General features: G+C 42.3%; 2 protein-coding genes and 1 long non-coding RNA gene across 3 annotated transcripts; 1 reads left to right on the top strand and 2 right to left on the bottom strand.

The window, feature by feature from the left end:
- Positions 1 to 16: 16 nt before the first annotated feature.
- On the bottom strand, positions 17 to 5,584 carry LOC149407543 (uncharacterized). Its single transcript, XM_089620722.1, has 4 exons — positions 4,192 to 5,584; positions 2,973 to 3,946; positions 2,227 to 2,886; positions 17 to 2,017 (listed from the first exon to the last, which is right to left on the bottom strand). The coding sequence occupies exons 1-4, from the start codon at positions 5,582 to 5,584 to the stop codon at positions 17 to 19; spliced, it is 5,028 nt and encodes a 1,675-aa protein (XP_089476848.1).
- A 520-nt stretch (positions 5,585 to 6,104) lies between these two features.
- Positions 6,105 to 7,752, bottom strand: LOC149407542 (exosome complex component RRP4 homolog). Its single transcript, XM_089626771.1, has 6 exons — positions 7,554 to 7,752; positions 7,331 to 7,478; positions 7,120 to 7,209; positions 6,907 to 6,972; positions 6,750 to 6,815; positions 6,105 to 6,670 (listed from the first exon to the last, which is right to left on the bottom strand). Exons 1-6 carry the CDS (start codon positions 7,691 to 7,693, stop codon positions 6,269 to 6,271), a joined length of 912 nt encoding a protein of 303 aa, XP_089482897.1. The 5' UTR covers positions 7,694 to 7,752; the 3' UTR covers positions 6,105 to 6,268.
- An 11,919-nt stretch (positions 7,753 to 19,671) lies between these two features.
- Positions 19,672 to 20,760, top strand: LOC149407541 (uncharacterized). Its single transcript, XR_016296966.1, has 2 exons — positions 19,672 to 20,298; positions 20,383 to 20,760. It is a non-coding gene; the product is annotated as an uncharacterized LOC149407541 (long non-coding RNA).
- The last annotated feature ends 469 nt before the right edge of the window (positions 20,761 to 21,229 follow it).

The following is a 21,229-nucleotide window of genomic DNA, read 5'->3' as shown; positions in this document are numbered from 1 at the left end:
AAGCTTTCATTGAAAATCACAGTAAGAACCGAATGTCTTTTTGGATACAAGGATAAAGCCACGCAGGGCATTCAGCAAACTGAAAATCGGAGAAACAATTTAAACGAGTCTTGGCCACACAATTAGCAGCCCCGTTGCAGCCTCTCGGGATCCACTTGCACAGCCCCGGCGTTCCGAACCTCTTGGAGAGCTCAATAATGTCATGAATAATCGGCCCCTGCAGCCCGTTGACTAGCTCTCTCGACACCAGCTGAGACGCACGCAAACAATCGGTCTCGACGTAGGACACTCGCCACCCCTTGGCAAGGGCTAGGCCAAGCCCCCACCGGAGTGCCACACACTCAGCTGTCAAGGCTGAGTCGACGTAGCCAATCGAGGAGGCCGCCCCACCAATCACCTCGCCTTCATGGTTCCGAACAACCCCGCCCACTGCAGCAGCGCCGGAGCGCGCATCCCACGCCGCGTCGATGTTGAGTTTGAGATCTCCTGGGCTCGGGCCAATCCACGTCTTCTGCTGCGACGGCCTTACAGCCCCGGGTGCCTCCAAGCTCACCACCCCCTTCCGAAAGCTCGCGAACCAGTTAGCCACGTCATCGACCCATGCTTCCGGCGCCTTAACCATATTCTCGAACAGCCTGAGATTCCGGTCGGACCACGCAGCCCAAACCAACCCGCAAAAGAGTTCGAGGTCACTCTCCGACAAGCTCCCCATCGCACGCAAACAAATATCCCGGAATGGCATCGCCCCCGCTTTCTCGACCCATTTTTGGAGCAGCGAGCTCCTCCAAATGGCATATGCGCGTTCACACTCCCAAATCGCGTGGAGAGCGTTCTCCGGGAGCGCTCCACAAAAAGCACAAAAAGGGAGGCAATAAACCCCTCTTCTCCTCAGACAGCCGTAGGTCGGGAGAGCTTCAAACCACGCTCTCCAAACCACATGTTTCACCTTCGGCGGGATTTGGAGGCCCCACATCCTCTTCCACCATCGGGGCTCCTCACTGGCCGAACAAGATGGCTCCCGGCATAGCCCAGATCTCGCAAGATGATAGCCGGAGCGCACTGAATAGTTTCCATCTTCTTCAAAGTGCCAAACAAGCCTATCTCGAGAGCACTCTTCTCCAAGCGGAATCTTCACTATTTGCTTGGCGTCATAGGGGAGGAAGATAGCCTCAATAATATCATGGTTCCACCGGCCTTCCTTCATCAGATCAGCCACTCGCCAAGGAAACCCGTCATCCGGCTCCTCCGAGATCACTGAGAGGGCCCCCGCTCTCGGGATCCAAGGCTGCGAAAAGGCTCTGAAATTACCTTCCCCGACTTGCCATCGGATTCCTTGTCGGACAAGGTCACGCCCCCAACACAAGCTCTTGCACAAGAAGGAGAAGTGACTTTGACAAGCGAAATCAATCACCGATCCAAAAGGGAAGTATTTAGCTTTGAGAATCCGGGCCATCAAGCATTCCGGGTGTTGGATTATGCGCCACGTGAGGCGACCGATGAGCGCTCGGTTGAAGTCACCAAGATCCTTGAAACCCAAACCTCCCTCTCCTTTAGGCCTAGCGATGAGCGCCCATCGTTTCCAAAAAATCTTCCGCTTATCCTCCGAGCCTCCCCACCAAAACCGGGCTATAAGACCATGGAGGTCATTGATGACGGTGGATGGAATTTTGAAGAAGCTCATCATATACGTGGGGATCGCTTGGACTACTGCCTTCATAAGGACCTCACGGCCTCCCGCCGAAAAGATCCTAGCACGCCACGCCCGGAGCTGCTTGTGCACACGGCTTGTAAGAGTGCTAAACACCGCCATCTTGTTCCTTCCCACGTGAGTCGGAAGCCCGAGGTAGCTTTCAAGCTCCTCCACCAAGGAAACACCGATAATATTGGAGAGTAGGGCAGCCTCGACCACCGATGTATTACGGGAGCACACATTATCGATTTGTCCAAGTTCACCATTTGCTCCGATCCCCTCTCGTAAGTTACCAAAAGATCCCGAATCGCTTGGCACGAAGCTTTGCTTGCGTCGCAAAAGAGGAGGCTATCGTCCGCAAATAAGAGGTATGTCACCGAAGGCGCCGCGGGCCTACAAGCAAACCCCTTCAAGAGACCCAATCTCTCTTGGCCACGAATGAGCGCGGATAGCCCCTCCGCACACAAGAGGAAAAGGTAGGGGGAGAGAGGGCACCCTTGTCGTAGACCTCGTCCCGGTGTGATAGACCCACCCACCTTGCCGTTGATGACGACAGAGAAGATCGGAGAGGAGATACACTCTAACACAACACCCACAAGTCTCGGCCCAAACCCGACCCTCTTCATCATAGCCACCACGAACCCCCACTCGACCCTATCGTACGCTTTGCTCATATCAAGCTTGAGAGCCAACACCCCTTTCTTTCCTTTAGTTCTCGATCTCAAGGAATGGAGGAGTTCATAAGCAATTACCGCATTGTCCGTGATAAGCCTCCCCGGGACAAACGCGCTTTGTGCTTCGGAGATGATGAGGGGAAGAACACTTTTGATTCTATTCGCCACAGCCTTAGTAACTATCTTGAGCAGCACGTTACAAAGGCTAATTGGCCGAAAGTCCTTCACTTTGACCGGATTCCTCACCTTGGGAATGAGGACGATATTTGTCGCGTTCCACTCCTTGGCCCGAGCTCCCTCGTTCAAAATCCCCAAGCATTCCGACGTCACGGCCGGTCCCACGATGCCCCAATATTTTTGGAAGAAAATAGCGTGGAACCCGTCGGAACCCGGAGCCTTCCGAGGACCCATCGAGAAGAGAGCTTTGTTGACGTCGGCCTCGGAAAAAGCCTCCTCCAAACCAGCCCTCTTAGACTCCGGGATGGCAACCACATCTTCATTTGTAATGGACCGGAACTCGTCCTCGGTCGCACCGTTGGAGTGAAAAATACTCCGGAAATATCTCTTGAAGACCGCACGCACCTCTCTCTCCTAGCTAACCCATCTACCATGCTCGTCAAAGATTCCTCGGATAGCATTTTTGCTCTTGCACCTCGAGGCTCTCGAGTGGAAATAGGCGGAGTTTTTGTCCCCCCCTTTGAGCCAATCCGCCCGAGCCCTCTGCTTCCAGTAATACTCGTCAACAAGGATAAGCTCCTCCAACTCTTTACCCACTCGGTTCGCTTCCCTCCTTGGTTCCCCGGCAAGCAGCGAGCTGTTGAGGCGTTCGAGTCTACTAGCAAGTTCCCGGATCCGTTTTTCCCGGTGTCCCAGCGAGACTCGCGCCCATTCTCGTAACGCATCACGGCAAAGGGAAAGGCCCCTAGCACACGACCGCTCAGCCAACCTGCCCGAACAGCCCCCCACACCGTCTTGATAACCTCCTTGCAACCCTCACTGGCTATCCATCCTGGCTCGAACGCCCATCGGGGTCTCGAGGCGCTGCTGCCTCCTCCCACCGGCGCCTTCTCCTCCGAGTAGATGACGATGACTCGATGATCGGACCCCCAGAAGTCCAACACTTCAACAAACCCCGCCGGGAAGAGCCGCTTCCACTCGGAGTTCACACATGCCCGGTCCAACCTGCACTGGACGTTGTTGTTACCAGACTGCATATTATTCCACGTCAAAAGCTCACCTTGGAAGCCCAAATCAACCAGCCCACAGTCTTCCAGCGCCTCACCGAAGCGAGCCATGTCACTCGCCCGCCTCCTCGTCCTACTCACGTGCTCGAAGTCGAAAATGACTTCGTTGAAGTCCCCCGCACACATCCACGGGCTACTGTCACCGTTATGGAGGCACCAGAGCAACTCCCACGACAGGTGACGAGATGCCTCCTTAGCTTCGCCATAGAAGCCGGTAAACCTCCACGCCACATCTTCCTCATCCTTGATTAACGCGTCAATATGGCCTTTGCTAAAACTTCGAATTGTGACATCAATCTGGTCGTTCCAAAGTAACACTAGCCCACCACTCAAACCCACTGCGTGGACGCCAAACCCACTAGAGAAACCCAACTTCCACTTCAACCGATCGACCCGAGTTCCTTTTAATCTCGTCTCCGAGAGAAAAAGGAGATCCGGCCTCCGCTCGCGAATCAGCCTTCATAAGCGGCCCATCGTCCGAGGATTACATAACCCTCGGACGTTCCAGCATATGGTTTTCATGGCTTCCGGTCAGCCCGCCTCTGGCCGGCCGCCGATAAATCTGGTGTTTAAGTAGAAAGACCTCGTTCACTGTCACTTCCCCCCAGGGCCGTCACGCCCAATCCCGCCTCAGCCAGCAACGCCCTCCAGTTGTCGCCGAAGAGGACCGGCATCATGGCCTGGGAGATCGCAATGGGCTCCGCCGAGTCCCCATAGGCGTGGGTATCTCCTTCACGGCGGCGCTTTGCTCTCACCTGCGCCACTGGAGAGTCGGGCCTGCCACCCTGTGTACTCGGTCTCGACGCCGCCCTTGACCCACAGTTCGCAGCCCTTGGCACTCGCCCTGGGGAGGAGGAACGTTTTGCTTCCATCACGAGAAGGAGGGACGTCGCAGTGCCGACACCCACCTCTGTGCTCGGGGAGTGTCGCTCGGGCACACGGTGTTTTGGAGCGTGGGCAACGGCCTTTCCTTTCGTATTGAACCTCTTCACACCTCTAGGTCCATTCACTGAAATTTTTTTCTCGGCTACAGCACCTTCGCTTAGCACCAAAGCCCCGTCTGTCAGCGTACCGGGCCTCGGCTGCACGCGTTCCACAGTGTTGGTCTCTTCCTGTCCCTCTCCCATCCCGACTCCCCCCTGGACGTGGGTCTCGCTCACCATCTCCGCAGCCTTTACCTCGCTCTGCATAATTTCCCGACCCCCCTTGGAGAAGCAGTTCTCCACGTCGCAGCTCGCACTAACCCACTCTCCGTAGATTGGTATCGATTTAAATCCCGCTTTAGAAATGAGAACATCTTTTTCCCTGACGCATTCCTCCGCCACGTGACCCAGAACCCCACATCGGAAGCACACCAGCCCAATGTTCTCGTACATAGCTTGTATCCAAGTCGCCTCCTTGTTAGCTTTGTCGAGGAAGAAGCCGGCACATATATATTTGGAGATCTCGACATCGACTCGGAATCGCACGTAGGCTCCATACTTGGCTTCCCTTCCCACTTTGCACTCCACTGCTTCCCCGAACAAGCTGTCGTAGCGTTTGAGAGTCGCCTCCGAGATCAGCGATGGTGGAAGCCCAGCCAATCTAACCCAAAATGGGCACCTGTTGAAATGAACCTCCTCCAGGGAGAGGTGTTCCGGCCAAACTTTGAAAAGGAACTGAACTCCCCGGATTGTCCAAGGACGTCGGTTGAGAACAGCGTCCCTGTTCTCCTGCCTCTTGAACGAGAACTTGAAAATGCCCTCCTTGATCTCCAACAAAGACCATCGCTCAAATTTATCCCACACTTTGTTCAAAACCGCGAGGACCGTGTTACGGCTAAACTTCTTTGTCGAGAGCGGCTTCCCCAGCAGGACAAAGCCCTCGCCATCGTGGTTTGGATCCTGCTGAGCTCGCATCTCTGCCTCCAGTTCCGAGAAACAGAGCGACGTAGTTTGAGTCTCCATCGCACTAGAGCCCTCCGTCCCGTCTGCCATGGATCAGACCACCCTACCCCCAGATGGAATCCGAGGTAGCACTGAGAGAAGTGCACAAAGGCACACACCGGCTTGCCGGAAACCCTAGCTGAGAAAGGGGATTACGAAGCAGAGAGTGTACGGAGACCCATCTTGTTTTCCAGTTGCCCCAATTCCAAATATTGGATCTGCTGGGCGGAAAGGAAACGCTATTAGATCTGGGTGCTTTCACTCGCGCTGGCTCTGGTTCAAGCCACCGAAGAAGCTTCCATCACTCGCTGGATCTGGTTCTTCTAAAAACGCACGATTTTCTGTGTTTGGTAGACAACAGCTAACAACGCACCGACCACAGAGAAGAAGACGAAGAGGAGGAGCTCTCAACAGCCCAAGTCGCAGCACTACTGTGAAGCTTCTCGCCCAGTATAATACATATTATTCTTTTTCCTTAGAACCAAATTGTTCAACAAAAACATACATGTTAAATGTTCTAAATCTAATATAACATTGGAACAGTGAAAATAAACTACAAGAATATGACTATGAGATCTCTCTTGATAAAGGACAATCCAAGTTAAAAATTACACATCATATGCACAAATTGAATAGATTACATGCTTCTCAAATGAGTATTGTATAAAAAAAAAAAAAACAGGGATTGTACGAAGAAAAATCTTAAAACCCAAATCATTGTCAAGAAATAGCTATTTAAGTAGAGATTCGCTTCCTTTTATTGGAGCTTCTCCTTTCGGCCTCTTCTTCAGCAACCAAGACATAAAACTCAGAACCAAGCATCTCGTGAATATCAACATTGTGAGAGTGGCTCAAATGAACTGTCTGTATGATCACTTGAACTGTAACGGTGAATCCCAAGGCAGTCACGACACGGACAGCATTTGCCACCCTGCAAATGTTCTGTCTGATCTCGATTGCTATACAAGTCTCTTCTTCTTCTTCTTTGTCTTTGTCTTCTTCTTTGTGTTGTCCGATCCACACGAAACCATTAGAGCCGAGTATCAAGTCGATTCCATACTGTTCCAAATGGTGGAAATGCTGTTTCTGTCTCTTCACTAAATATGGAGGGATTCTAAGCAATTGACCCCTTTCAAGCTGCATATATTACATTTTATGTCACGCATCCATAAACCACATACAATAACACAAATATGATAAACTGACTGATAAATACCTTTCCATGCTTTAGGGTTCTCGCTTGGAGATGTAAGCCGTCAGGTTTTAGATCGCAAACTTCAGCCTGGAGGGTAGAAGAACATGGATTAAACTTAAGCTCTTTACTTATTATATTTTTTTTTGTCCACGCTAACAAAAATAATACTGAAACTTACACAGATAACATCATTCTCGATGAATGAACTTCGCATGTTGAGTTCATCTGCGTCACTTCTCCGCCTCTACAAATTCAAACAAAACGTCAAACTTTATTTTAATTATTATTGTTAAATAAATATACCCACATTAGTTCTGCAGAAATCAAATCAAACTCAAACCCCTAAATTTTCGATTAATAATGTAAACAAAACAAACCGAGGACAGCATACCTGGACACCATCGGAGAAGTTCACCGAAGAAAGCGTCAACACAGCATTCCGGCGACAGTTAATCTCAGTACTCCAACGTTGAGCGGATACCTAAATTCATGGTGTTGGTGATCGTGTAAATAACGCATAAAATAATAGTCACACATAATTAACCTAAGTAAAGCCTACACAAAAAAAGAGAAGAATTATATGGTGATCACTTAGGGTTTACCTCGAGAACACGACCAACAACGATATCGCCTCGACCATGGTGGTAGCGAGATCGCAATGGACGAACACTGACGTGCTTGTTGACCCGCTCCACCACGCCGCAGACCGTCGCGACAGCTTCGCCGCCGATTTCCGAAGTCCCGTGACCCCTGAATAAACACGAAAAAAATTAAGCAGATTGACTCAAATCAAATTGAGAGAGAGAGAGAGATAGTCTGACTGACTTAGAGAGGAAGCCATCGCAGGGGATAGAATCGGCGACGGTGACGAGATCGCCAGAATTAGGGTCGCAGAGTCGGTCGAGTGCTCTTCGCAGCCGAATCTTTTGGGTTTGGTTCAGCCTAGGCTCCGAATGTCGAATCATCTTTGTACGGAAATAATAACCCTTCTAAACGCCCTCTGTAGAATAGATAGACGAAAATATAAGGCTATGAACATTATTTATAGACGATTAGCGATATTAGGAATTAAAGAGGTAACTGGAAAACCTTCTTACATTAGGAAAAGCCTAGGGATGACAATTTCGTGTTCGTGTCGTAATCGTGTCGTGTTAATCGTGTTTGTATAAATAATTGCTAGAATCAAATCCGATCATTTATTAATCGTGTTTGAAATCTAGATCCAAATCCGACCGTTTATTTGTTTTACATATCCATAACCGTTTAAATTAAACCGTTTAATAGCCGTGTTAAATGAGTATTTAACCGTATTTTAACCGTGTTTAGACATTCGGACTCAATTAGTTGCAATATAATTATAAAAAACATAACAGTCATAAGATCAGAATTGTCCTCTTTCTTTTTGTACTAACTTCCGATACATCGACACTGTTTGTTCAACTGATTTAGAATCACAATCCATTTATAGCATGTAAAAAAATAAAAATAAAAACACTTACACAAAAAACAAACACACTTTAAACTCAAGCCAAAATCAGAAGTTCAACAATGCCCAAGACCAGAAGTTCAACAATACCGAAAATCAAAAGTTCAACAAGTACATAATCAATACCCAAATTCACATTCACATATTCAACAAATACACTACGAGTGACTCTCTAACCAATACTCATACGATTTAAAGAAACTGAATATGATACGTTATAATGAGACTATAGTTATTGTGACTGTCAATTATAAATTATGATTTTTCAATATGAATTGAATTGAATTAAAATCAAACAAAATTGAATATGATATGTTATTATGAGACGATAGTTATTGTGATTGTGAATTGATTTGAATTAAAATCACATTAATTGAAAATGATACGTTATTATGAGATGATAGTTATTGTGATTGTAAATTGTAATTGTTCGATATGAATTGAATTGAATTGAAATAAAATAAAATTGAATGGGATACAGTATTATGAGACATCAGTTATTGTGACTGTCAATTTCAAATTGTGATTTTTCAATATGAATTTAATTGAAATCCAATAAAATTGAATATGATACGTTATTAGGAGATGATAGTTATTGTGATTGTGAATCAAAATTGTTCGATATGAATAGAAATAAAACAAAATTGAATATAATACGTTATGATGAGACTATAGTAATTGTGATTGTTCGAAATGAATTGAGATTCTTATTGCTCCCGTTAAGTCAATTGGTATACTATTGACTATATGTTATCATACGTGAATTGATATTTATACGAATATACTTTATTTATTACATCATGTTTTCTAATATCAATTTTATGTTTATAATTATAATTTTATATTTATAGTTATATATTTATAATTTTACATATATAATATTAATCGTGTTTAAATGGATCGTAATCGTGCTATTACTCGTAATCGTGTTAATTGGATCATATTCGTGCGGGTCGTAATCGTGTTTCGTGTCGACCATTTAATAATCGTGTTAATCGGATTTTTATCGTGTTACCGTAATCGTGTCGTTTTGAACCATTACACCGTTTCGTGTTTCGTGTCCGGACCAAATTGCCACCCCTAGAATAGCCTAATAGGAAATTTGGAGAATGATTCCTGTACGCTTTAATACTTCATAATTTTTTTCGGGCGATAATTAGGTCAACAGCTAAATAATAGCTTACTCTTATTTTAAAAATATTCAAAATTTTATTTTATTAGACAAATAACCCACTAGACCGAAATTAATTGAATTAATTTCGCGTCAATGAAGTATTTTTCTAATAAAATGAAATTTGGACTAGATAATTAAAAAAGAGATTTGTAAACAACTAGCCTATTTATAGAGGAGACTTTTAAATTATATCCCAACTATCTATTTATTTAGGGAAATAGCTCATATTTCTCATACTTCCAAAATTGCCATTGATTTCATAAAACTTCGTTCTTATTTGTTTGCTAATTCCAAATTTTTTTACAGTTATTCATCATCGGATTTGAATTATTGAATTGTTCGCCAAATCGGAGACATGTATTTTGCTTTTTTGAATGGTAAATAATATTTACTATCGAAAGACCGGACTATAAATATTATTTACCATTAAAATTATCATGCGATTTGCAACCAGGATTTCGACGGCTCATTAGGAATAGATGTTTAGGATCGTCGATTTCGTAGATGTTCTTCTATTGTTCTTATATTACCTGTTTTTCTAGGTAAGTCATATAATCCTTCTTAGTTTCTATTTGTCTAGTGTAGGTGTTTAGGTTCTTTGGTTTCATAAAACTTCGTTCTTTTTTGTTTGTTAATTCCAAATTTTTTTTTTTTCAGTTATTCATCATCGGATTTGAATTATGGAATCGTTCGCCAAATCGGATATAGGTATTTTTCTTTTTCGAATGGTAAATAATATATACTATCGAATGATCGGACTGTAAATATTATTTACCATTAAAGTTTCAGAGTGTTGGTCATGGTGTTCTATGAGTTAATCGAATTGGAAATAATATTTACCATATTTTATAGTTAATCTAACAGAGAATTGATCGGAGATGCAGACTAGGGTTTTGATTATGGTGTTCTATGGGTTAATCGAATTGGAAATAATATTTACTTACCATTTTTTCCAATTCTGAGAACGGAGACATATTTGTCGGCTTCAGAAGTTGCGAAATCAGAAAATTGGTGGCGGAAAATGAGGTCGGAGGCAATATCGGGGGATTGAAGGATTCGAAATCGATGGAGAGTTCGGAGACAATATCGGAGGATTGAAGGATTTGGAGTCGGAGGTGAAAATTTTGTTGTGTATTTGATGAGAGGTAAGATAGGAATATAATATTGTTTGGTAATGGATTGAACTAGTTACTTAATTTAAGTGATAGTTGGGCTAAAATTTTAAAAGAGGTGGCCAATTTGGACTAGATACCTAGCCGATCCATTAAAAAAAATTATTATTTTTACTAATTGCAATAAATATTTTATTTATTTATTTTATTCGAAATTTAGGAAATGATGTGATAAATTTCATAAGTTGGAGTCATTGATATATTAAATGCAAATAGACATAATATCTTAGAAATATTACACCTAGACTTACAAGACTAAGCCTTACAATTTACACTCAAATAATAAAAATAAATGGTTTTCTAATTATCAAACTAGAAATTGAGCGCCGTATTTATTTTAGACTTTCAGGTGCGACTTGTCGCACCTGAAAGTTTTCAAAACTATTGGGTGCGACTAGTCGCACACAATACCACTTAAAATCAGCGAAATATTTTCTTTTCTGGAGCCCTTTGGGTGCGACAAGTCGCACCTGATACCCAATTAGGTGCGACTTTTAGGTGCGACTTGTCGCACCTAATGCCCCTCCGCACCAGAAACGCTTATTTGTAGTAGTGGCAACGGAAACGAAGATCGAAACCGGGTGTTTATCTCTTCACCTATGGGCTACGGGGAACTCACTCGGGATCAAATTACTATATATTAGTATTTTATAAAACTCTGTTTAACTACGCTCCCTAAACTATTTCATGTATATATACTTAAAATCGGGAGCTTGTGTATAAATAAGAGTCATTATAAGACTCTAAGTCCTAAACTTAAAACGCAAAAAATTACCCGAGGTTTTTGTATAACCACTAAAATGTTATATGCTTAATTATCATATGTTTAATATTTCTGCATTTTGAATTATCTAATATATTTACTGATTGTATATTAAAGTTTTTGTGTTGTTTATATTTATATTGCGTACTATCTCGGGGTTAGCCTTTGGTTCGTGAGCGAGTTGATGACGTTCGCGAGTCGTTTCACTATTCGGATTAATCGGTCGCGGCTCGTGAGCGAGCTGATGACGTCGCGGGCCGTGACAGCATTTATCCAAACCAAAGCCTATCCAAGTCGTACACCTTCTGCAAGTGTATAATGCTCCTACTGAGTAATCAACCATCACTCATGTTCCACATATATGATCAGGTGCATATCATATGATGCTAATAAAGTATAATTTCTTATCTTATTTAGTAATCATCATTTTCTAGTGGGCAATATTTCTAACAACCCCGTACCGTTCTCCTGTTGGTAGTACACCCAGGTCATCACTCCCTCTGGATAAATGAGGCTTCTGTAAAGAGAATGGACATTGGAAGGCCCAGTGTCCAAAGTTAGGCAGGGACAAAGCAGAACAGCAGCAGCAACAACAACGCCCACCCCAGCCTCAGTCTCGCCCGACGGCTCCGTGGGCACCCTGTCTGACGGCTCCATGGGCACCACGTGCACCAGCTCCGTGGGCACCTTGTCCGACACCACCGTGGACATCTCCACCCACCAACGACGTTGTTGCCCATCTGTGGACCCGTACATGTTTGAGCAGTTCCAACAGTTCCTTGCCTCTCAGCCTCATGCCATGTCAGCCTATTCCTCTAAAGGTTTATCCTCATCATCAATCCCAAGTATACCATCCTCCATTTGGATACTTGATTCGGGTGCCTCCAACCATATGTCCTCTCATTTTTCATCTTTTGTGTCTTTGTCCCCGCACTCATCCATACCCATTATGACCGCCAATGACACCTCTATGCCATCAAAGGGTTTGGTTATGTTGTTACATCTCATATTTCCATTCTTGATGTCTATTATATTCCTAGTCTTGCTTTAAATCTCGTGTCTGTTAGTCAATTGACCGATTCTGGTTTCGTAGTCAGTTTTTCTTCTTCATCTTGTTGTGTTCAGGATCCGGGATCTCAGAAGGAGATTGGGACAGGCTGTAAGCAGGGGGACTCTATGTCTTGGATGAACTTAAAGTAACAGATGTGGCTGCCTCTAGTGTGGATTTATCTTCTTTTCTTTTGAGTCATTTGTCGTCTGACTTTTATTTGTGGCATTCTCGTTTGGGTCATGTTTCAGCGTCTCGTCTGCGTTATTTGGTTTCTATGGGAATTTTAGGAAATTTGGACTCCTATGATGTTTCTGATTATAGTGGTTGTAAACTTGCAAAATTTTCAGCTTTACATTTTCATTTTCATAAAAGTGTTTCATCCTCTCTTACTCCGTTTGATCTTGTGCATTCTGATGTGTGGGGATCTGCTCCCGTGCCTACTAAAGGTGGTTCTAGATACTACGTTTCATTTGTTGATAATTTCACTCGTTACACTTGAGTTTATTTAATGAAGCGTAGATATGATTTTTTGAGCATTTATCGTGATTTTAGAGCCCTCGTAAAAACACAACATTTTACTGTCATAAAATATTTTCGTTGTGATTTAGGGGGTGAATATACTTCTAACGATTTTTGCTAGTTACCTGCTTCCGATGGGACCATCCGTCAAACCTCATGTACTGACACACCTTAACAAAACGGTGTAGTTGAAAGGAAACACCGTCATCTTGTTGAGACTGCTCGCTCATGCCTCCTGTCTGCCGAGGTTCCTAGAATTTATTAGGGGGAAGCTATCCATACCGCTGCCTATTTCATAAACAAAATCTCAACGTCTCATAATTCAGGTTTGTCCCCTTTCGAAAAGTTGTTTGGAAATGTCCCTGATTATGTCGTTTTGCGTGTTTTTGGTTGCACTTGTTTCGTATCTCGACTTTACGTCGAGCGGGATAAATTGTCTCCTAAGTCTTCTTTATGTGTCTTTTTGGGATATCGTTGTTTTGATCCGGTCAGTCAGAAATTATATGTCTCTTGTCATGTTGTGTTTTTAGAGCATATTCATATCTTCTCTGTTCCTGCTAGTTCTCATAACATGACTCAGAATGATCTTATTCGCATCATTCGTTTTGATATTGGCCCCGATGAGGTTGTACACACTGATACATTGGTTCCTGAGACACACATGCCTCCGACCCCTCTTGCTACGACGTCTTAGCCCTCACTTGAGATTGCGGATCATCCTCATCTGTGTCAGTCCACTTGTCCTCGTAAGTCCACTAAACTTCTCAATTTTTCCTATTCTTCATATTCTACCTCTTTTTTTTTTCTTTCTGTCTCTTCACTCTTTGTCTGAGCTTTTGCCCTATAGAGAGGTTGTTGTTGACCCCCTTTGGCAGACTACTATGGCTGAGAAACTTACTGCTCTACATCAGACTCACACTTGGGACTTCGTACTGTTGCCGTCAGGGAAGCGGGCCATCGGTTCTCGTTGGTTCTATAAGATCAAGACCAAATCAGATGGGTCCGTGGAGTGGTACAAGGCCCGTCTTGTTGCTAAAGGCTATTCTCGGGAGTATGGTATGGATTATGAAGAGACTTTTGTGTTGGAATCGATCTAGGGTTTAAGAAAATAATTAACGCTTCGGGAAGCGGCGAAATTTTAAAAATTTTCTTTTACAAGTAAAAACGGTTTTTACTAACCTAGACAAGTGCAAGTGCATGTAATTAAAAACTATTATACGCTAAGAAGTTTACTAACCTTTCTTGAAGCTTGAACCTTGAAGAAGCTTTTGGAAAGTTGCAACGCTCGTCTCCCCTCGCAACACGTCTCTCTTCCTTTCCTCGGCACCTCGAGCAACCACGAAAGTTTCTATCACTAAATCACTCGAAATAAAGGAATTAGTGAGTGGGCACTTTTAAACACTACGACTTAAGAACGAGTCTTGAAGTCGCAGAGCTAAACACTAGGTCGAGTGAGGACCTAGGTGCCAAAACAAGAAAAGTCGAAAATAAACTAGAAAGAGAGAGAGAGAGGAGTTCGGCCAAGTTCTAGAGAGAGAGTCTCTCAAATCTCTTAAACTTGGATGAATCAAATGTGAGGAAATGAGGCTCCTATTTATAGGAGAGACTTTACCTTCAATAAGGTAGTTTCCTCTTCTATAGAATATCACATATTCATGAGCAAATATTGCCTCTTTCCCACTTAAGTCACACGGCCAAGGCAGCCTTCTAGAAGGCTTGGATTTGTTTCCTTTTTTGTTCCTTGCCTTGCCGATTCCCCTATTAGCATGTGTGGGAAATTTGTTTCCTCTTTTTCTTTTGGCAAGTATCTTGATACATTTATGCACAAAATAATCTCTCCTATTTCTCTATAGGATAGGCGCCCATATTTGTCTAGAAAAGGCTTCTAGAATTTTCTTCACTTGTTCATGACAACATAAGAAAATGCCCATTTAGAATTTTCTATAAAATTCTTATGAAATGAAATTAATTCACCAGGCCCAATGATCAAGTCATGGCCGAGTGACATTAAGTCATCAAATGAACTTGTCAAAAAATTTATTGACATTCATTTCACCTTTTGTCTCAAAGACAAAAATACCCTTTTGACTATTTTCATTCTTGTTTTGACTTAGCTTCCAGTTTAACTATTCATATCGATGTGATTCGTGACAGTGACCTCATGGACCCAAATGAACAAAGCTTGAGCTAAACACTTGGACTCAAAAGTTCACAAACCTTTTCCAAGTTTAGCTTAATGCAACCTGACTCCACTAAAGAGTTGACACTGAAAATCTCTCGGTTCAAATGAATTTATTTTCTACTCAAGAATTCGACCTAATTATGATGAGCGGATCCACTGAATATTATCTATGTTTACCTTTCATGAATGTCATCAGCTAGTCGGGATTTACTAAATTACCATTTCACCCTTCTAGCTGTTATTTCCTCAACTACTTTGTCGCTAGTGAATAAGTTAGAAACAATGTATATGACGAGGAGCTAACAAGTCACATTGTTTCATCCAAAAGAGTCAGGACTCAATTTGGACACTGGCCAGTTCATTTATTCACACTCCAAGGAACAAAGCATGAGGTGACATACATTGCATTTCAGCAATCTTGTACATGAATTCCATATCTATGAGAACTTCACAAAGTTACTCATGACATTCTCACAACTTAGTACTTCACCAATAGGCCCTGTTCGGAATCACATAGTGAGTCCGAACTCTGACTTTCTCAAATGAGAATACTAAGGTGTGAAATGGCATGTCTCATTTCAGGATTAAGGTAAGCATGATGCAATTCATACATAGTGACTTCGAGACATAAGAGGTTAAATGGTTTGTTCTTATCTTGTCTCTAGAAGTGCACTGGTCAATTCAGTACCTTCGGAAGATACCTAGAAGAACTATAGAGTCTCCAACTCTCAATGCCCCATAACCAGACATCATAGATTCTCCTAACAATCATACTGAGGTCAATAGTCCTTTGACCCTTAGATTGCGAATATATCGTTTTAAGCAAACTACGAAGAGTTTGTTCATGCAAATCTACATTTGTCTCTTCGTAAGTTGTTAAGTTTGTTTATGGACTAAAAGACTAAGGTTTTATCATAAAGCTTCAAACAAAGAAAGAATGAATGAACGTTTCAACTTTATTATTAAAGAATAAGCAATTACAAGCAAGAGTCTTCGTAAGACTATATGACATCAAATGTACATAAATAGACACTACTACTCTTCTTGTGGGCACCATTGACAACATTTTGCACCAGTCGCAAAGATGACGACGATCCGCGCTCTGACCGCTGTCGTACATTGTTGGCAGATATCTCAGATGGATGGGAAGAATACCTTCTTGTATGGTGATCTTCACGAGGAGGTCTACATGACACCCCGTCCTGGTGTCGCACACGCATCAGCTCGGTCATGTGTGTAAGCTGCGCAAAGCTCTTTATGGTCTCAAACAAGCTCCCCAAGCTTGGTTTGAGATGTTCTCCACGGTGACCACCTCTCTTGGTTTGATTCCTAGTCAGCACGATTCCGCTTTGTTCGTCAAGCATACAAGTACAGGTCGAATCCTCTTGTCTTTGTATGTTGTTGACATGATTATTACCGGCGATGATTATGATGGGATTGAATCGTTGAAGTCTGACTTGGCTCGGTGCTTTGCTATGAAAGAACTGGGTTCGTTGCGTTATTTTCTGGGTATAGAGGTGACTTTTTCTCCGAAGAGCTACCTTCTATCTCAGTCAAAGTACATATCAGATCTATTTGAGTGCGCTCGACTCACTGACAACAAGATTGTTGATACTCCTCTTAAAACCAATGCTCGTTACTCTCCATCTAATATGTCTCCTCTGCCTGATCCCAGTCTATACCGCACGGTGGTTGGAAGCTTGGTTTATCTCACGGTTACTCATTCTGATATTGTCACTACCAGAAATTTGGCCTCTAACTACTGCAGAATGCCGTAGTCATTTTAAGTCGACTACAGTTTACGGACTGTCATCTATTGCACTGGAGTCTTATCTCTTTGATTATGACTCCAGTTTTTTGCCGTAGTGTATCTACTTTATAAGACTGTAGTTAAAATATATGACTACATTTTATAGATGTAGTGTTACTAGTCTCATCTATAAATACTACATCGTTATGCTGTAGTTATATATAACTCAATTACATAAGAAAAAAACACTACAATTTTAACAAGTAGTCTTAATTGATTCAATTAAACAGACTACGGCGTTTTTGTGTCATCTATTGCACTGGAGTCTTATCTCTTTGCCTATGACTCCAGTCTTTTCTGTTGAAGACTACATTTTTATAATGTAGTTGTTCAAGTTGAGAATCTATAAACACTACAGCTTTAAAGAGTAGTTATAATTAATTGAATTTAATAGACTATTGTATTTTTGTGTCATCTATTGCACTGGAGTCTATTATCTTTGTCTATGACTCTAGTCTTTTCTCTTGAAGACTACAAATTTTAGTTGTAGTTTATATCCAAAAAACACCTAATAATATTCAAAAAATAAATATCCAAAAAACACCTAATAATAGTTACAAACAAACAAAATTCATGTCTAATTAAGAGCATACTTGGCCAAACAAAATCATAGAATAAAGTTCTTAGATTAATGCTTCAAAACTGCCTGCAAAAAATCACAACTAGTAAGATTGACAACATATTTTCATGTTTTTGGACAAGTCAAAACATATATTATTGGTTCTTAGTAAGCTAAACATAAAGCTTCCTTGTAAAAAAAATTACTACCTGAATTATAAAAAGAAAAGTCTTTCTTCAATTCCTTGTAAAAATTCAGTGTTCTATACTTCAATTTCGTTTAATGTCTAGTGTGTTTATGCATGAATACCATAACATGCCATAAAATGTAAAGTTCATCAACCAACTAGAAAGCACCTCGTAATACAAATTATAATAAACTTACTTGAGTTGATCGGAGACCGTGAGCCACGAGCGGTAAAAGAGGGCATTGCATTTGATGCTGCGTAACTCGCCTTGAGAGGCTGAGGCCTCGCAGCTCGCGACCACACCGTCTCTGCGCCTCTCGCAGTGTCAAAGTGTGCCTTGACGCATCAAGAAAGAAGCCGCCAAAAATCGGGCAGCCTTCTCTGCCTCATCGCCGAACAGAGCAATTCCTTAATGCTCGTCTGTGACTCGCCGGAACCGTGTTCTACGTTTCCTCATAGCTGTGGTCCGACCTCGAAGACACAACGCAACACACAGACATACAAGTTCAGGTTACGACGCACTAAGGTTATTCACATCCTAAACTCTACTAATATCGACTCGTGACCTAACATACTCGACCAACACAAACTGAAACTCGAACCTAACCATAAACCTCATCAAGTCACAATACATAGCTCCAAGACAGATTTAAACCAGAGCCAAGTCAAAACACAATCACATAACACATTTCCAAATTCTCAAATCATACTCAGATTTCAAAAATCAACAAGTCAAGAGAATCACTTTCACAACTTATAAGGACTACAAACCAGAGTCGATAACCATTCAGCAACGTCACAACTATGGATGGCGTTTTATATTTTCATCACCAAGCCATGGACTTCTTCATAAGTCTGCCAAACATATTTACCAGATTGCACACAAAAAAAAACACCAAATGTTTTAAAATGTAAGCTTAAAAACTTGATAGAAGAAAGAAAAATCAGGATGACTCTACGTGGTTAATACACAATGCACGCCCCCTAATCGAGATCACAAATATTCTTATTTCTGAAATCAATTCGGATTAGATCTAAGAGTCATATTACTTTGTAAAAGAAGACAAGTTATGATTGTTAAATAAACAGTTCATCAAACAACACAATACTTGCACCGTGTGAGCTTGGGGCGCTCCAGATTTACAAAGCAAGCTCGGAGTTTTACAAATTAGTAATACAAATCAGCTCCAATATAAAAGAATTTTTTCTCAACCGAAAAGCGCTAGGAATAACTAAACCCGTCATCATCAACAAGAACGAAATCAACTCACAATGCATCTTTAAGTTCTAAATGAACTAGAATTAACATTCAAGATCGAGACTTAAAACAAAAAGCAGAAATACCCACCTAACATACAAACCTATTAAATTCTAAAGAGAAAAAAGCATTTGAGTGAGGCATTTCAACAAATAAGTGTTGTGTGATTTGAGCACCCAAATAACTCACCGACAAAATGGACCAGTCTATTGGCCGGAGCAGGAAAGCAAGGCTGGACGAGGCTCATGACGACACATGATGACAAATCCAATACTCGAATACACGTCAATGAAAAATAAAACAAGCATTGGTGTCCATGAGAACAGAAAATGCTTTAACGCTCTCAATAACAAAGTGTTGAACTAAAACTGAGAATAATCAATGATGCATGATGTCCTAAGATAAAGACAGAAGCAAAAAAGGCTGTAAAAAAAAGCTAAGGCTAAAACATTACCTCTCAATTTAAACTGCAACAATTATGATGAACTTTGATGTTTAAGTTCTCGATGTTTTACACATACAACAAATATATAATATTCTGATGTATCCATCTTCCTATCTTTTATTTGCTTGGAGTCACTAAGTTATCAATAATAGTAAGAATTAATGACATTTTTGGCCCCTCGTCTTTGACCTCTTTAACACCTTGGTCCCTAATTAAAAAAACTAACAATCTTGGCCCATTATGATCAGTCAATTTTCATATTTGGTACTTCTGTTAATTTTTCTGTCAAAATTGGCGAATACTCATCACGTGCGAGTCACGTGTGCGAATTGTGGAGGGTAATTATGTAATCTCGTTCTTTTTCTTCCTTCTTCTTCCTTCCTTTCTTTTTTCTTCTTCTCCTGAGACAAAAAGAAAAAAATTCGGCCATTGTTGGTCAGTGTGCCCAAGGGGCTTCTCTTTCTTCGTTACCGGGCGCCGTTCCTGCTCCGGAAGCTTCTTCTTCCTTGTTGCTTGAACCGGATCTGCACCGAGTGGCCGAGCATCGTCTCCCTTCCATGGCGGGGTTGGGGTTGTCACGCGCGTCGGGTGAAGCTTCTCACATCGGCGTTCATGGCGTGTCGGTCGGAGATGGGCCCCGCTGGGTCTGACAGAGGCGCACCGGCCCGCGGGCGTTCCAGATCTGGAGTCCTCGTCGCTCAGGCTCTCGTCGGGATCCATGGCGTCAGAGTTGTTGCGCACGCCGGTCGGGGCTGGGGCGTCGGCGAGCGCTGGCACAGGTGAGCGAGCGCCGGGATCGGCCGGATCTGGTGCGCGAGGCGACGACCTCGCCCGAGCGTCTTCAGGAGCTCCGGTCGGCGCCAGATCTGGTCTGTCAATACATTTGCTGTGCTGTCAATACCACTTTGCCTGAGCTCGCTAACTTCCTCGGTGCAAGATATCCTCAATACAAAATTGCTACAGAGTAATAAGCTCTCCAACATTAAAATTATACTCACTACCATGCACAAAGTTTATCTGTTAATCAAATGTGTTATAAATTTTGCAGTTTTGGTGATTTCCCTTCCAAGGCAAAGCTGGCTATCTCTTCTGAGAAACTTGAGGGAGAGGGATTCACTTTCAAGTATGGGATTGAAGAGATATATGACCAGACTGTGGAGTACTTGAAAACCAAGGGAATTTTGCAGAATTGAAAAGAAGAAGAAAAAAATTAGTCTACAGAATCTGTTCCACATGTTATGGGACTTCTTCATGAGAGCGATTTTAGTTTCCTTTTCTGTCTTTGTTTGCAATAAGAAATGTCTCAATTTTCTTTTACTCGACTTGTGTGTGACAAAAAATTGGTGGTTTGTCGTTTTGGGTTGTTGTATCGGGGATTCGATCTGTATGTGTGTTTGTGTATATATGTAAAATGTGTACGTGTGAACTGTTCCTTTTTTTTATTTAACAAAACTTAAAATTAAAAACAAATAAATTGTATAACTGAGAAGGGCATTTTAATAACTTCACTCTTTTTATTCGACACGTAAGCATTTTCTGTCTATTTTGACACTAAAAGTAACAGAAGGATTATAATTGAAAATTTGATTATCATAAAAGATCAAAATGGTAGGTTTTTTTCATCAGGTACCAAGGTGTTAAAGAGGCCATAGACGAGGGGCCAAAAATGTCATTAATTCTAATAGTAATACAGCCTCAATTTTTCCATGGAAAATAAGACTTTATTTGCAACCATCAAAATTTGGGCTCCAGGCATAACCGAGCAAAAGCCCCAATTCAATTTGAAATTCCAAAATCACATCCCTAGAACCCTGACTCTGAAATCCAAACCATAGGAGTAGAAATCCGAAAATATTACCTTTTTCCTCACTAAAACCACTGAATCCCTTGGTGAA

Source organism: Urtica dioica, chromosome 1, assembly GCF_054948205.1.
Source record: "Urtica dioica subsp. dioica isolate 48M chromosome 1, U.dioica_male_clone48M_v1_H2, whole genome shotgun sequence".
NCBI classification, from domain to species: Eukaryota; Viridiplantae; Streptophyta; class Magnoliopsida; order Rosales; family Urticaceae; genus Urtica; species Urtica dioica.
Note: the sequence above shows the minus strand (reverse complement) of the source record. Positions and strands in the feature narration are given on the sequence as shown.